The sequence below is a fragment of the Pinus tabuliformis genome, chromosome 5_1 (genome assembly GCF_031772625.1).
Source record: "Pinus tabuliformis cultivar Carrire ecotype Pingquan chromosome 5_1, CPIR1, whole genome shotgun sequence".
Classification (NCBI taxonomy): domain Eukaryota; kingdom Viridiplantae; phylum Streptophyta; class Pinopsida; order Pinales; family Pinaceae; genus Pinus; species Pinus tabuliformis.
The window spans coordinates 696,884,203-696,900,576 of NC_142305.1; the positions used below are offsets into that span (position 1 = coordinate 696,884,203).

The 16,374-nt window shown below is 40.3% G+C and overlaps 1 protein-coding gene across 1 annotated transcript in view; it reads right to left on the bottom strand.

Annotated features, from left to right (window-relative positions):
- LOC149166852 (Flavodoxin family protein) overlaps nt 1-12,253 on the bottom strand; it is a 451,658-nt gene extending 439,405 nt beyond the window's left edge. Inside the window, exon 1 of the mRNA XM_089432790.1 lies at nt 11,881-12,253. Within this exon, the coding sequence (XP_089288916.1) occupies nt 11,881-11,917 (37 nt within the window). The 5' untranslated portion in view covers nt 11,918-12,253. The remainder of the gene's footprint in view (nt 1-11,880) is intronic.
- Nucleotides 12,254-16,374: the final 4,121 nt, after the last annotated feature.

Consider the following 16,374-nt stretch of genomic DNA (forward strand, 5'->3'; position numbering starts at 1 on the left):
AGAATGTGACAATATGCCACACTTCCAAATATCCTGAGATGACTTACTTCTGGCTTCTTCCCTGTGAAGACACCTTCGGGCGTTCTCTTCCATAATGCTCTATGAGGAGTTCTCTTCCGGATATACACCGTTGTGTTGCAAGCCTCTGCCCATAAGAATCTAGGCAAGTCTCGACCATACAACATAGCTTTTGTTGCCCCAAAAATAGTTGTATTTTTCCACTCCACTACTCCATTTTGCTCCGGATTATATGGAGTTGTCCATTCCCTTTTGATGCCCTCCTTTGCGCAGAAATATGTGAGGTCTTTGTCTGTATATTCTCCACCATTATCTGAACGCAATACCTTTATCGTTTTCCCTGTCATGTTTTCAACGAGAGCCTTAAACTCTCTGAATTGATCAAAGACCTCATCCTTGTTCTTTAAGAAATAGATCCAATTTTTTCTAGAGTGATCATCAATAAAGGTGACGAAATATTTGCCACCACTAAAAGCTCTTGTGGACATTGGACCACAGATATTTGAGTGTGTCATGTCCCTTCCTAAATAATTTTGGGACAAGATTTAATTTTGTATTATGGGGCCAATTTTGGAGTTAGTGGACCCCATTCGATGCTATTAGGAGTTTAGACTAGGAGAAGATGTTTTGTTTTGAAGTTAAGTTACACATGGGGGCCACCCTCACTAGGGAATTACGCACTCCCTAGTTCGATATGCATGGAGGGGAGATAACTTTTGCATGGTGTTGGTTAAGTGGGGCCCATGATGGAGGACGAAATGGAGGGAAAATTCCCCCATGAAAACTATATAAGGAGGGCAGCTCTCCTCTTCTTATTCATTCATGAGTGTATATCGATTTCTCTTGGTTGCTCAAGCTACTTAGCCGAGTCACTAGTTGTTTAGCGAGAGTTCTTCAGGAGGAAGAGCTCACCCTTTCTTCGGGGGACTTTGAATGCCGCCCTAGGAAGGTTTCCTTCATTTCTTCAGGGGGAGATTCACATTGTGATTTCCAACAGTAGCATTTGCTTCCAGGTGGTGCGTATTTCTGGAGGACGCAGTGAGAGAGGAGGTCGAGTTGTTTGTGGAGCTGAGCAGTGGAGTTTTGTTGTGAGATTTTCCGGAGGAGAGGCTAAGGAGGATTGTCAACCTTTGGGGAGTTTGGGAGCTGATTGAGCTTCAGGCTTGGCAGTGTGACTTTCGCACTACCTGGGCCAACACAGAGGCAGTGTTTGGGGAGCTCATTTGGTGGGTAGAGTATCAGCCCTTGAGGTTGAGCTTTGTCATGGAGGTTGGAAGAGTTATTGAGGGTGAATTTTGTTTCCTTTGCAAAGCTTGGAGGAAGACTTTGTGGCCATTTCTTGCAAGTCGTATTGTTGGAGTTGTTTGGAGGGCGTAGGCCATAGAGGAGGTCGAATTTGGGTGGTTGGTTTCAAGCCAAACCCTTTCTGGGTTTTTGTGGGTTTTGGCCAAGGAGTTTGTGGCTGAAGTTTCATCATTTTCTGAGCACCAGAGGCGAGGTTTCTTGCAGCTCCTTTCCAGCCAGCAGTTGCCGTAACTGGGAGACAACGCAGAGCTTTAGAGGAGCAGTTGCTTTCTAGCATTTGGGATTACTGTCGACACCTAGGTTCTGTCTAGCTTGCCCTTGAGGCAAGCCCAGGTGCTCTTTCCACACTATTGTACATTGCTCCATTAATAAATAAAATGGCTCAATTGGTTCCCATTTCTGTTGTGTATTGAATATTTGTTGATCGTTTAATTTTTTTGTGCATAAATCGAATTGGCTTTTGTATATCACTGTTTGTTTAAGTTTGGAACATTACAGAATGTATCAATCCCAATACACATTCTGCTCTAATGTTACTTCTGGAAAAAGTTGCTTTAACGTACTTCCCTAGTATGCATCCTCTGCATAAATCATCATGCTCAGTACTAAGGACTGGAACTCCTGTAACAGTCTCTCTGAGCATCCTCAGTGCTCCATGGTGTAAGTGTCCCATTCACCTGTGCCATAATTCATTCAGTTCATTTTCACCATTATGATTGCTGCCTATCAGTGCCATTGGAGACTGGAGCTGCAACCTATACAATTTGTTGCTTCGAGCTCCAATTTGTCTCTTCTTCTTCCAGCTTGGACATTTGACGTATACTTTCTTTCCAATGAAGTATACATCGTATGCCTTGTCCTGTAACTAGGACACTAAAATCGAATCCATTCCTAACCCGAGCACACGCAGGACATTGTTGGCTCGGATGTTGGTTCCTGCTTCCGTCTTAAATGCTATTGTGCCTCTCCCTATAATCTGGAAGTCCATTTGTTCTTCTTGATAGCTCGAGAAATATTCTCTTACTCCAATCATATGGGTTGAAGCCCCGCTATCAATGTACCAAACATCTGCTGATGTTGAACTTGCTAAGCATGTGAATTCTTCTTCTAATCTGGAAGATAATTCGGAGACATCTTGAGTTTCCATCTTTGTGTTATTTTTCTAACAATCTCTGACGCTATCCTGCCCCAGCAACTGCTGCAGGAAAAACTGTGTCTTCTCCTGAAGACTGCTCTGCACTGAAGTTTCTGTGCTGCTACCTTTGTCACTAGCAAACTTCAATTTGGAAATCTTCCTCTCTGTCGACTCTCTCAGAGAGAGATTTTCTCATGAGAATTTTGCCCTCCTAGGCTGGACTGCGCAATTCTTCTGGGGATTCGATTTTCTGCCCATGCAGTAATTTCGAACTCCCTCCTTCTCTTTAACGTTGGCTCTTCCGGTCTACACTCCTGCTTAACCTTGCTCTGATACCATGTGAAAATTTCTAAATAGAAATCCAACTGCAATGATTAATATTATTTCTTCTACTTATTAACTCAGAAATAAGTTATTCACAATGTTTCTACAGCAAATATCGAAATAAATTCTACTGCAGCCTTCACAATTAAAATACTGCGGAAAGTGAATGCAAAGAAAAATACTAACACAAGTATAACCACGATGACATTTATTTTAGGAAAATTGTCCCCATAAAAAACCAATGTGGGAAAACCAGTGCAGCAGATGAGGGTTTCTTTATTATTCTTCAGCAAAAATCTCATGTACAAGATACAACCAGTAAAATAGAAGAGGATTCTCTGTGAGAAATTTTACAGACACTTCTTGACGAGTTTCTGATCTAGGAGAGGACCTGTTGCCCCCCTGTGTCTCACTTTGTCAACTCCTGCGTGAGGATTGCGCAATCCCAGCGTCACAATCCTCTGCGTTGTCCTCCCTCTACTCTACGTCTTCTGCTATTGACCTCCTAACTGATGTCGATACCCTTTCTCTTTGTCTCACCTACAACTCTCCCTTTGATTCGATTTTCTCTTGCCAAACTTCGACCAGTGAGAAAATCAATCTTACTCGGCTAAGTGAATATCTGCCTCTGGTGTGTTTTCCAAATGCCCCCCGATGTCCTTCTTATACTCTTCCAATTGAGAAACAACGGCCCAAATTAGATTCTAATCAATGGCTCAAATCATTTGGACTCGATCTTCGTCTTCCTCTAGAAGTTACACCCACAATTTAGATTAATACCCATTAATTATTTTAATTTCCGAAGTTTAGACTTAGGGACACATTAAAAATAATTAATTATTTTAATAAAAATGTCTCTGAGTGGAATTTCCCAAAACGATTTCTGGGTATTGTGGAATACATATGTCTAAGCCTTATTGCAAAATTTGAGACTTAGAGCACGTCCGATGCTACCAGAAATCAACATAACAAACCTTTGTTTTCAAAGGAGTATGTAGTGGATTGCTTGAATGTTTTCATTAGAATCTTCGCCACAAACCTCATCACCAAGATTTTCTTTATGAGACGTTTCCACAAGTTCTTCATCAACCAAATCTGCAACATCATGTGCCAATGGCTCTTGTGATGAAGAAGCAAGTTGATCTTCCATTAAAGAATGATGTTCCATTAAAGAAGGAGCATCTTCATGTTTTACATAGTGTTAAAATTGGCAACTAGGGCCAAACTCCACCTTGGACAGCTCATATGATGGAGCTGATATTTTTATTGGATTCCCCTTTCCGAAAGGTGTAGGATTGATCTAAAGATCATCTCATTCTGACATGTATAAATGGAATTATGAATTTATTTCTATTATGGACAAATTGTCAAGGTCAGTGAGCAAACTTCTATAGGCTCAGAAGCCCAAAAGTCATGTCTTTTCAATGTCAACGTTGCATATAAAGAGAAGGAGCATCTACCTCATTTGGACACTCATCATCACTCACACATCTCTCTCTCTCCTCATCTAATTAAGTCGTACAGATTTTTGGGCAGCTTCTCTCCTCCACACATGTGAAGGGTTGACTGTACTTTTCTGTTCTCTGGGTCGACCAAGTTTGCAGCAAGTTTGACCAACATTGACCGAGCAACAGTTGACCTTATTTGACTGCGTTTCTCTTGGGAGAAATTATGTTCGGGCAGGCTACATTTCTTGGCACAGATTTCAAGGTTTTCTAGGTTGTTTGACCAGCGTTGACCGCAGGGAATTTGACCGCATGTTTGACTCTGTGTTGACGGAGTTTGACCGACTTTTTCTGGATTGTTTTGGGCTAATTCACACTGTTCTTGGAGGCCGAATTGACTAGGTTTGACAAAGCTGATTTGGAGGAGTAATTCTGTTGATTTGACCAATGTTGACTTTCTGGTTACGACATCCTGTTGATTGCAATTTGACTGGACAGATTTGATGGTGTTTGGGCAAGTGAATTTTGTATGTTGTATTCTCTCTCTATGCTGAAATTTTGAAGAATAATAAGAAGACTTGATCAAAGGGTTTACCCACATTGGGGATATTCCCCGGCATCCGCCAAATATTATATGTGACATGAATCAAGTATGAGAGAGAATGTAATTGGGTCCTGATCCCGAACTACCCAACTTTAGATCTAAGTCTATACTCATGTTATAGAATGAATATGTTGATGATCTTTATAGAGCATCCATGGCTGAATGGTTAAAGTGCCCAACTCATATGAACTCGCGGGTTCAATTCCTGCTAGATGCAAGGGAACTTCACATATCCATTATTGATGGAATGGGAAGAAGTATAAAGAATAACAACAAACATTTGAAGAATACCAAACCTTTCATTTTATTGAAAAAATGCCTGCTCAATATATTTGCTAGGGTGGTTTAGGTAATTTGGCTCGGTCAAGTTACAGGTAGTTTTTGACCTACAAGTTTATAAGTGTTGAGAAATCTAGGGCATAGCAATTTGGAGATTTCTCTTCTAATGATAACTGCTTGTGAATATTTTTTACTTCTTTTCTTTACTTAGATTATTACAACGTTCTTTTTTCATCAAACAGCTACCAATGCATAAACAATAAAGACACAAGAGACACAGAATATAGGCAATCATCTAGGGCCAAAACCTCTCCAACTTGAGAGGAAAACCCAAACAAATTCTTCTAATTATAGAGACTTCAATTGACGAATACCAAGACCAAGACCCTTGACACACCCTTTCCAAGACCAAGTCGCAAACCCTTCTTTCCAACTTCTTCAAGTCAACAATAGTCAAATTGCTTACTTTCATTTGGACCTCAGCTATACTTCAGATTTCCAGTCTCTTGTTTCAGACCTGCAATTCTCGATCTCTTCAAAAACCCTAATTGCAGCATGTGGGAAGTATTTTCATCAACTTTGTACCCTTGTTCCCTTCGCTTAGGATGGAGACTTCTTCTACTTCAATTCGACTTGCGTTCTTGACTTGTCTTCTTCCTTAATTCAGCCTCCTAGGATGACTGAGATAATCTCGGCTTCTCTTGCAGCAGATGATACTCCTCCTCGCACGTGTGATAGATATTAGCCCTAAAACAACCCAAAACAACTCATCTTCTAGTCCTTCCTTCTTCGCTTGGAGAGAGGCTCTTATAATGTGATTCTCGCACTTCTTTTCTCACTTTAGATTGCTTGACCGAAATCTGCTCCAAGGTGAGGCCAAGCTGCCCTCTATATAGTGATCTGCCCATCAAGTTAAGCCGAATTCTCCTTGTGACAAGGCCGACATGCCTTTCTAGAATTCTCCTTAGGCCGATTTCAAGTAGGGTTTGTGACATGCTCTTGGAGCGTTAGTGACTTAAATAATTTTCCTTTTACAATGTATAACGTGCCCAAATGGGTCTTCATTACATGACATTGACTCAATAGATTTTATGACTTGATGACCAAACCTAATAGCTCTCAATGGGAGCTTCAACTAGAAATTAAATTCCTTGAGCATGAAACCCATGACTCAAGCATTACAAAAACAATTTTATTTTCTTTTTTTATGTCAATTACATAAAATCATATTTACACGTCATTATGAAGACCAAACCTAGTTACACTTTTCAACACTCCCTCCTAACTAGGAAGGTATTCATAATTCATACAAGGTACTTGGACATTCTCAATCTGAAGAATTCTCATAAGAAGAGTCGAATTGATAACCCATTTGTTTAGCATCATATCAACTAGCATTGTCACATAGCGAGGCCTTGACTAACAACTCTATATCTCCGCAAGATAAGAGCTCAATGTTGGTGAGACCAATGATGTATAGACACCCTCATCATTGTCTCTCTCAGAACATACCCTACCCGGGTTCTCAGAGTGTGTTCCACCATGACTATTCTTATCTTGGATTCCCAGTCCTCAAAGAATATCATTCATCTACCACTACTCTTATCTTGGATGCCCTAACTCATCCTCAAAGAGTATCGAATGCCAGATGTTTACCCAATCCTTCGTTTTGTCTTCCCAAGTGAAAACAAGAATGACATGTCTATCTCTCCCTCTTAATTAGGGAGGATATATCTATTCCAATGAAGGAATGTACCTATGCTCCCTCTTGGGTTAGGAATTTGTTTCCAAATTTCTACCAAGTTAGAAACTTGTTTTCCAGGCTCCCTCTTAGTTAGGGACCTACAACAGCCCCTTAGGTGGAGATGATGGGACAATCAACTGCTTGAAGAACTCCTCCTCATGATGTCATGAACTTCTTTTCTTTATTCAAGAGTCTTCATGTTTTGGGACTTCTTCGTAGGGCACATACCATCCATCACTTTCATTCATAAGTCAGTCATGTCATTATTCCTTTCATCAAAAAGTGATCCATTAGTTCATATCTGGCCTTCCATCATGCCATGTTTCCTTCAGGATCTTTCATCCTACTGCATGGACATCATGGGTGGAAGATATCCATATATCTTCCCTTGGCAGCCCTGCATAAGCCCATCCAGATATCATTCAAAAATAAAGGAATGAACATTAAATCAAAATTACCTTTGTGATGATCTTTCATCATGACATCTTCTAGTTTGCATCAGCATCCTATATACACACTGACACATCTCCAAAAGATATGTATTGTCGAGGGTATCTTTCTTTTTCATACTTCATCAAAGTCTTCATATCTTTCATGGAGATATCCTAATCAAATCTCTCAGTCCTCGGATGTTGATTGCCCTTTCCATAGTTGCATATTTCATGATCTCTTCCTTTCTTCCTTCACACATTTCCTTCTAGGAACTTCCAGTCATAGCTCCCCCAATTTTGTCAACCACCTCATATTTCATATGAGGACATATTATGTTGATTTCATCTAGACAATGTGTGACCCATGTCTTCCTGCATCCTTTCAAGGGAGGAGATCATTTCTTTTGATCATGCTCTCGAGATAGAGCATTGGTCCATGTTACCTACAACGATATGACTCTTAAATATCGAATACAAGCATATATAGCTCATTTTCCTTTATGTCATCCAGGCTTCATTCAGCAGTGCCCTTGTTTGAAAGAACTTCAATCCCTTGATTTGCTTTACCTCTTTTGTCATCATACCATCATCCCATGAATTCCCACAAGTTGGAATTCTTGATGAAACCCTTGCTTCCTTTTGATTGGCGAACCTTCAGATGAAGATTCCAATAGAGGATCTTGAGCATCCTCATTCAGCAAATGTTCCCCTTTTACTGATGTATGATGAGACTTGTGCTAGATGACCTTTCTTCTTTTTCCCATAAGTACCACTTATGCTTCTAATGAGGTTACTAAGAGCTTTCATCCTACCATAATTGACTACCATAGACTTCTATTTTAGCAATTTTTCTCTATGATCACAAGCTCTTGCTTTTAATGCTTCTATGATGCCATGATGCATCCTATCATTTTCCTTAGTGATTCATGATAACCATATCTTACAACAAAAAACTTGAAAACAAGAACTTGAAAAGAACTAGGTGAGGAAGACTATCTCAATCATAGTACAGATCTCTTACTTCCTCTTTCTTAGATTTCTTCTTTTCAGCTTCCTCCATTTCTTCGGTGATATGGGCTTCTTCTCTACCTTTTTTGTTATTGTCCTTCTTGAGCTTAGGACAATCTCTTTTGTAATGCCCATATTCTTGACATCCATAGCATTGAATCTTAGCCATGTTCCTTTTCTTTTTCTGAGGACCAAATTTCCCAGATTTTCCTCTTCTCTTTGTCATAGCAACATATGCTTGATTTCGCTTACTTGATCCCACATCAGTCTTTGCCTTTAGTCTAGTTTCTTCAATTTTGCATAGAGACCATAAATCCTGGAATGGAGTAGATTCTTTCTTCCCATAAATGCTTGAAGTAAAGTTACCCCACTCCTTTAGTAGTGCATTTAGTACTACAGTGGTTATCTCTTTGTCAGACATTATTTCACCCAAATCTTTTAGTTGATCCCTTATTTCAAATATCCTCATAAAGTATGAGGCTATCCCTTCTTCTTTTTATTTCCTTAGCTTGTAGAGTTCTTGCCTTGGAGGGATAACTTCTCCTGCAGTGCTTATAAAAAACAACTCTACCAATTTGTCATATATTTCTTTTGAGGTGTCGAGTTTAGATACATATGGAATGAGGGGATCCTTGATGGATTCTATGAGAATCCTTTGAGCCCTCACTTCCCCTTTCATAAACTTTGCAAGTGCTTGAGCATCTTCCTTCAATGGTTTGGTGATAGATCCTTTGACATGATCCATAACCTCATTTTCAATGAGATTTAGATTTGTCCTCTTCTTCCATGCAAGATAGTTTGAAGCCCCAGCCAATTTCTTGCTTTCCTTGCAAAAATACATTTTGACAGATAATATACTTACTTGTGAAGATGATTCTTCCTCTTGTTGCCTCCTTGAATTTTGATGATGATATAGCTAATAGAGAGCTTCTCCTTGATGAAGATAGTTCTCTTCAAGAATGATCCTTGACCCTACAAAGAGGGAGATAACTTTAGACCTTTTGATGGTGATGTCCTTGTTGATGATGATAAACGATGGCTTCTTGATGCTTCTTGGATGACCTTCTTTAATGGTAAGGACCTTGCTTCAATGAGAGGGAGGTTGCCTTAGAATCTTCTTGAAGATGATGACAACATCCTTGATCTTGCTTCTCTAGGATGAATAGTCTTCAAGAAACTTTGATTTGTAGGTCCCTTCAATTTGAGTAGGGCCTTTGTGGTCTTTTGAGGATCCCAAGACTTCTTCTGGTGTAGGCTTCTTCTTCAATCTAAGGTTTTGACACTTCTTCGTAGATCTTGTCTTTTGCTTTGATATCCTTTGAGATTTGATCGTTGAGTGCTTGTGTGTCACTTGATGAGATGCCCTTTCCTTGATTTATCACCTTAGCTCTGAAACCATGTTGAGAAATCTAGGGCATAGTAATTAGGAGATTTCTCTTCTAATGATAACTGCTTGTGAATGTTTTTTACTTCTTTTCTTTACTTAGATTATTACAGTGTTCTTTATTTTCATCAAACAGCTACCAATGCATAAACAATAAAGAGAAAAGAGACAGAAAATATAGGTGATTAGCCAGGGCCAAAACCTCTCCAACTTGAGAGGAAAACCCAAACGAATTCTTCTTCTTATAGAGACTTCAATTGACAAATACCAAGACCAAGACCCTTGACACACCCTTTCCAAGACCAAGTCACAAACCCTTCTTTCCAGCTTCTTCTTCTTGACCAAGTCAACACTAGTCAAACTGCTTGCTTTCCTTTGGACCTCGGCTATACTTCAGATTTTCAGCCTCTTGTTTCAGACCTGCAATTCTCGGTCTCTTCAGAAACCCTAATTGCAGCACGTGGGAAGTATTTCCATCAACTTTGTACCCTTGTTCCCTTCGCTTAGGATGGAGACTTCTTCTACTTCAATTCGGCTTGCATTCTTGACTTGTCTTCTTCCTTGATTCGGCCTCCTAGGATGATTGAGATAAACTCGTCTTCTCCTGCAGCAGATGATACTCCTCCTCGCACGTGTGATAGATATTAGCCCTAAAACAGCCCAAATAGTCCTTCCTTCTTCGCTTGGAGGCAGGCTCTTCTAATGATTCTCTCACTTCTTTTTTCACTTTAGATTGCTTGACTGAAATCTGCTCCAAGGTGAGGCTGAGTTGCCCTATATATAGTGATCTGCCCATCAAGTTAAGCTGACTTCTCCTTGTGACAAGGCTGGCATGCCTTTTTAGAATTCTCCTTAGGCCGACTTCAAGTAGGGTTTGTGACATGATATTGGAGGGTTAGTGGCTTATATAATTTTCTTTTTACAATGTATAACATGCCCAAATGAGTCTTCATTACATGACATTGACTCAATAGACTTTATGACTTGATGACCAAACCTAATAGCTCTCAATGGGAGCTTCAACTAGAAATAAAATTCCTTGAGCATGAAAGCCATGACTCAAGCATTACAAAAATAATTTTACTTTATTTTTTTACATCAATTACATAAAATAATATTTACACATGTCATTACGAAGACCGAACCTAGTTACACTTTTCAACAATAAAAACCCATGGTTAGCTATAAAGGCAGAAAAACCCAAGGTGAATTTGTCCTAGTGACCCGTGGAATCCCAGTAATGGTATCAATCACCAAGATTTGCAGGTGATGCTTCCATATTTGTCTGTACTGAAGAAGGTCTTTTGAAATTTCTTATGGCGAAAGACTATTTGCCAAATCCCTTTTTTCAAGGCATTTCCTGTCGATCCTGTAGAGCTTGCCAGCTTTTTCACGAGCTCCAGAGCAAGCTTTGCCATCTCTATCTGGAATTCGGGTGCGTTGCGTTTTTACTCTGAGAGTGAGATAATTCTAGGAAGTAGCCCTTTGCAGATTCCTATTTTAGCTCAGTTGGAGCGGTGTTCTGCCAACTTTTGCAGTATGGTCAGCCCCATTGAAATTAATCCTCCCGGACCTTAGTCATGTGTAGAGTAAAGTAATGATGCTATGGATTCCATGGATCCAGCGATGGTCGTCACCCGAATGCAATTCCGGTTTTTTTTCAACCAATTTGGAGATGATCTCGGCAGCCGCTTTTCGAATCTCCTGTTCTTGATCGTCCTTCAAATCAGCATCTCAATAAGCCTCTCCGCCACATCTCTCATGATCCCCATTACCCTCAAAGTCTCTTCCGCAAACCGCTTATTATTTGCAAGAGCGGACAGTACTCGAGCACTGACTGAAGTCATGATCGAAATCCTTACTGAAGAATATTTTCAAAACATCGCAGGCGAAATTTTAGTATAATTCTCAACTTAATGTCAGCAGTATGAATAATGCTACTTCCTAACTTGATTAGGATTTCAGCATACCCAACCCTTAAATACCAAAAACAACTTAGCTACAGGGAGGTACGACATAGCCGTACAAAAACAAATAATATTGAAATCCCATCATTCACTGCCTATTAGAACCAAAAAATTGCCAGCTGATCATCGTGGATTCATTCTAAATGTTACCAGTAACAACGGAGCCTTTGTCGTTGTATGTCAAAACCTTAGAAAGAAAAAAAAGAATGATGAATTGAAGGGAACTAAATTCTTACCGTCGTAGAAGTAGGCGACTCTATCTTTCTGAGGCATTTCGAATTGCAAAAACGACACCTACCCTACGCGTTGCTTCCTGGCTTTCGTGGCTTCCTCCTCCACGTACTGTCTGAAATTTGATTCAGATTTCGTGTTCCAGAATTAAGACGCTTAGTTGACTGAAACCTTGGTCGGCCTCGATCTCGCGAAACTATGTTTTGCTTTGCTTTCGGCAATTCCAGATTACTATATTGTGGTATATAGTAATCTTATAGCCTACGGCAGAGGCTCATTTCCTGGTTGCAGGTGATGTTTATTTTTAACAGGCTATGGGAAAATTATAGAACAAGAAGATAACTAGCATACCCCGAAGCGGGGAAAGGGGAAGGAATGCCGAATAGTTGCATTATTTAAAGATGGGAGGATTATTTTATTTTATTTTTTAAAATTGAAAAATGGATTTTTAAAAGGGATTTTAGTGAGGGTAAATGTGAATGTACATAAGGATGCAGGAGTTTTTGAGTTCTCCGTTTTTTTAGTTAATTCAATCTTAATTAGTTTTTCTAATGGAGTTCTCAAAAACAATAAAATAGTGATATATAAAAAATATCTTCCAATGACTATTAGAGTACAAGGAAATAGAGTCATTACGTATCATGATATTTTCATGGATCAATATTAAAATTCAAAAAGAGATACAAAATCATATATTAAAATCGTAACTCTATCTCCAAAATTGCAATTCTTGTTTTTGCCCTTAACCTTAGCTTGTTTCTCCTCAATTACATACCTTGCATGACCTAAACCATAACTTTAGCCAGATTTAGGCCTCAAAATGTAGATGTTTTTATTTGTTTTGAATGGGGATTCATATCTTTCTATTAGTCACATGTGTTTTGTTTTTGTTGATGCTACTCCATTTGGTTGCCCTGTTAGTGATTTATTCTTACTTCCAAATTATAGATTGCAATCCCCAACCATGACGAATAGGTTGTAGATAGATAGGTCACACCTAATCCACATTAAATACTTGGATAAACATGTGACCATTTAAAGCCCTTGATTTGTGAAATCTAACCCATCTGATCCATCCATTTCCATTCAATGATCCATGGCATGCCAAACATAAAATGGCCATGACCATGAATGATTACATCAAAATGCAAATAAAGAACAGACTAATGGAATAGTATTTGTTATTGACATTTCTGACTCTAGTAAATTATTGTTGAACTACAAAAGATTCAAAAAGAGAGCCAGACACTTCCTTTCCTACAAAGACACACTATAGAGGGGTGTAGAGGCATCCACAGGGGGAATTCGTAACATATATATTCTTCTTGACAAGAAGCGTGGATGTGGTTTGGAATGTTTGAGACAATAAAAGAAGTGCCCTTGGTTTATGACAAAACCACTCTAAAGATGAGGGAGCTCGTACCTTTCTCAACTATTTTTTTGCACACGGTGGCGAAGACCCTTTCACAAGAACTCAAAACCATGTCAACCTCCTTTCTTTCAACTTCCTAACCCTTTAATAGGTCAAATGATGGTACATCAATGTATAGGAAAAGGCCCAACAAATTGTTTTTAGAAACATTTTAGCTATCTCCAAAACAAATTAATTTGCAAAGGTGTGGATTAGATGGCTATTGTTGACAGTGTTGGACCTACCAACATGTCAAGGGGATCTACCCGGTAAGAAGTCCCAATTAGACCTCAGACTGTTTGGTGTAGGAGTCCTAGCAGTGGGTCGTATGGCAATGCCTTGACCGCGATTTCGCACAGAGGCAAGTAAGATAACTTTGTTGGTAGCAAGGGTGTGACTGCTGCAGTGAGTCAAGGAAGGTGCATGAGAGGTTATAACACAGGTGGGTTGAGATGAGTGCGCCCCTTGGCAACCTGTAATAGTACTCGAATGGGAAGGGAACACATGAGCGAAGATGCATCACAAAGCTAGAAAGCAAGTCAGCTGGCAATCCAAAGTGATGGTTAAACCAACAACACATCTACAACAAGATTCATATAATTGCATACAAAACAGTTCATACACAACTATGTAAGTTAAACAACATACATTGCTACAGCAACCGGAACAGTCCAACTACAATAACAGCATATGCATGAAACGTGTTGGCTCTTATTATATAAAGAAGTGTAAATTCTTGTCATACAATACATACATGTAAACCCGCTAGCCCCAGCAGTGGAACGTTACAGTCACATGCGCCTGCTCCTCCAAAGAGATGAACTAGCTCCGTGCAGTGGAGAAGCCAAGGCGCGTTACAACAATGTCCAAGCTCTCTCCAAGATAATCTTATCATAAGCTTGGTTGACCAAAAGCCTCCACAATGAGTTATGAGGGACTATTTATAACAAAGGGTGGGGTGACCCTTGACATTCCCCTTTGTGACTGTTCAACTAACCACATGACTCTTCACCTACTCTATGACTTTTACATCCAACTATTGACACCTGACTCACACTTGACATGACTTAACATTACAATGCACATGTTCTCGTGTGAGACAAAATGGCTTGAGAAAACCATGCAAGACATCACTGACACTTGGTCCGTTGTGATGAGACCAACTCTTTGGCATGCTCGTGATGGTGAAGGTGGTGAGCTGATGCCAAGCTTGGTTGTCCGTGATGGTGTGCATGCACCTCATGGTGTCATCTTGTTGAATGAACTCTTGCCTCCGTTGCAACCGGTGCATTGGTTCGGCTCCTTCATCCAACTCATTTGCTAACATGTGCATGGTCTTCTTAGGTGGGGTTGAACCGGCAACACAGTAATGCATAATGTCTGTGTTGATCTTCAAGTGTGTGCTGGTGGTCATGCGCATCAACTTGTCGAAGTACATGTTCAGCTCTAGTTGGACTTGCTTCTTGTCTTCACCTAGGTGAGTGTGCTGAATGGGTTGAATTGCATGAGTGTGCACAATGACATGCATGATGTTGAATCCATTGCATGCAATCAACAAAACTGCTCACCATGTCTGCTCTGTGCCAACTGCTGGGATGGATCTTTAACTTATACGAGCGCAGTTTCATCTGTGAGTGCATGTTGCGCCCACGGTTGTTCCCCTGTTTCAACTCATTCATCTATCTGTGCAGCTTCATGTTCTTCCTTGAGTTGCTGCTTCAGCACATGCAACTCCTTCTTTGTTCCATTCTCTATCTTTGCGCAATCTTCATGTCACGCCGTCACCTCATAGCCTGAGTCTCCAAAGTTGCTTTCATCATTAGTGGATCTGCTTGATCTTGCAACTTTTTTCTACCTCTGTGTTGTCAACAACCTTCCTCTTGCATTCGTTGCATTTGTTGCATTTGCTGCATTCACTGCATTCGTTGCGTTCACTGCATCCGTTGCATTCGCTGTGTTTGTTTTGTTCGTTGCATTCGTTGCGTTCGGTATGTTTCCTTCAGTTGTTGTTCATGATGTTGCTCGTTGTGATATCTTGATGTTCTTGTCTACGAACAACTTGATATCTTCGTGAGTAGGCAAGCTCATAGACATTTGATCGACTGCATCTCCAGGTGTGCTCTGAACGGTGTCTTCGACTCTGCCCTCTTAGAAACCATTGTACATGCACTGTTGAGAGGCAGATGAACACCTGCAATACCTAGAGACATGGCAAGCAATTTGTTAGTCGAAAACCAAAATGAACTTGAGAACTGACTTTCAACATACCTGTGTGACTGATCATGAAGGTTGCGCAATTTCGGCCGGGAGGTTGGGAGATTGACTGCCAAGACTGTGAAAGGCACAGTCTGGGCTACTGGGAGACTGGCTAACTACTGGAACTACGCAATGCACAGTCCATTCTGGTTGCTAACTACTGGAATTGCGCAATGAGCAATCTCATCTCGCAATGGCTGCAAGCTCAGTGACTGCATTACGCAATTTTTTGGGCCAACAGTCACTGTCCCTCAGAAATGTGCAAAACAGTCTTGGAGGATAGTGCTTGGGCAGAAATGTGCATTTCTGGAGAGGAAGACAGAGCCTTCCTTCCCCAAATTGTGCAATGTTCTCTAAGTGAAGGCAGAGTCTGGACCAAGGTTGGTCTGACTCGCCAACGGGCAACTGAAAACAAATATGAAAGTGGATGCATGGCGACACTTAGTGAAAGTAGAAGTGATTGATAATGCATGCAAACATGAATGAAAGATTCGATAACCAGATCAACATGCATGTGGGTGAAGCGAGTTGTTGAATTGACGACCGTTCGTGAAAAACAGTTTCATGCATGCGACAACAGTGAGATAGCAAAGAAAACTGAGACAATGAAAACTGAGACAATGCTAGGACAAGCTAATATACATGTAAATGACAGCAAGAGTTCAAAGAAAACAAGCAAGCAGTACTCATACAAGCGAAAACACAAAAGCGACAGAAATGCACACAAGTCATGGAAAGCGGGCTTACCCCAAAACAACTAAACTGGATGTGCCGACAACTCCTAGATGTGATGTGGGATGTCAGAGTTGCAAGGTTGATGTGAGGGATGAGC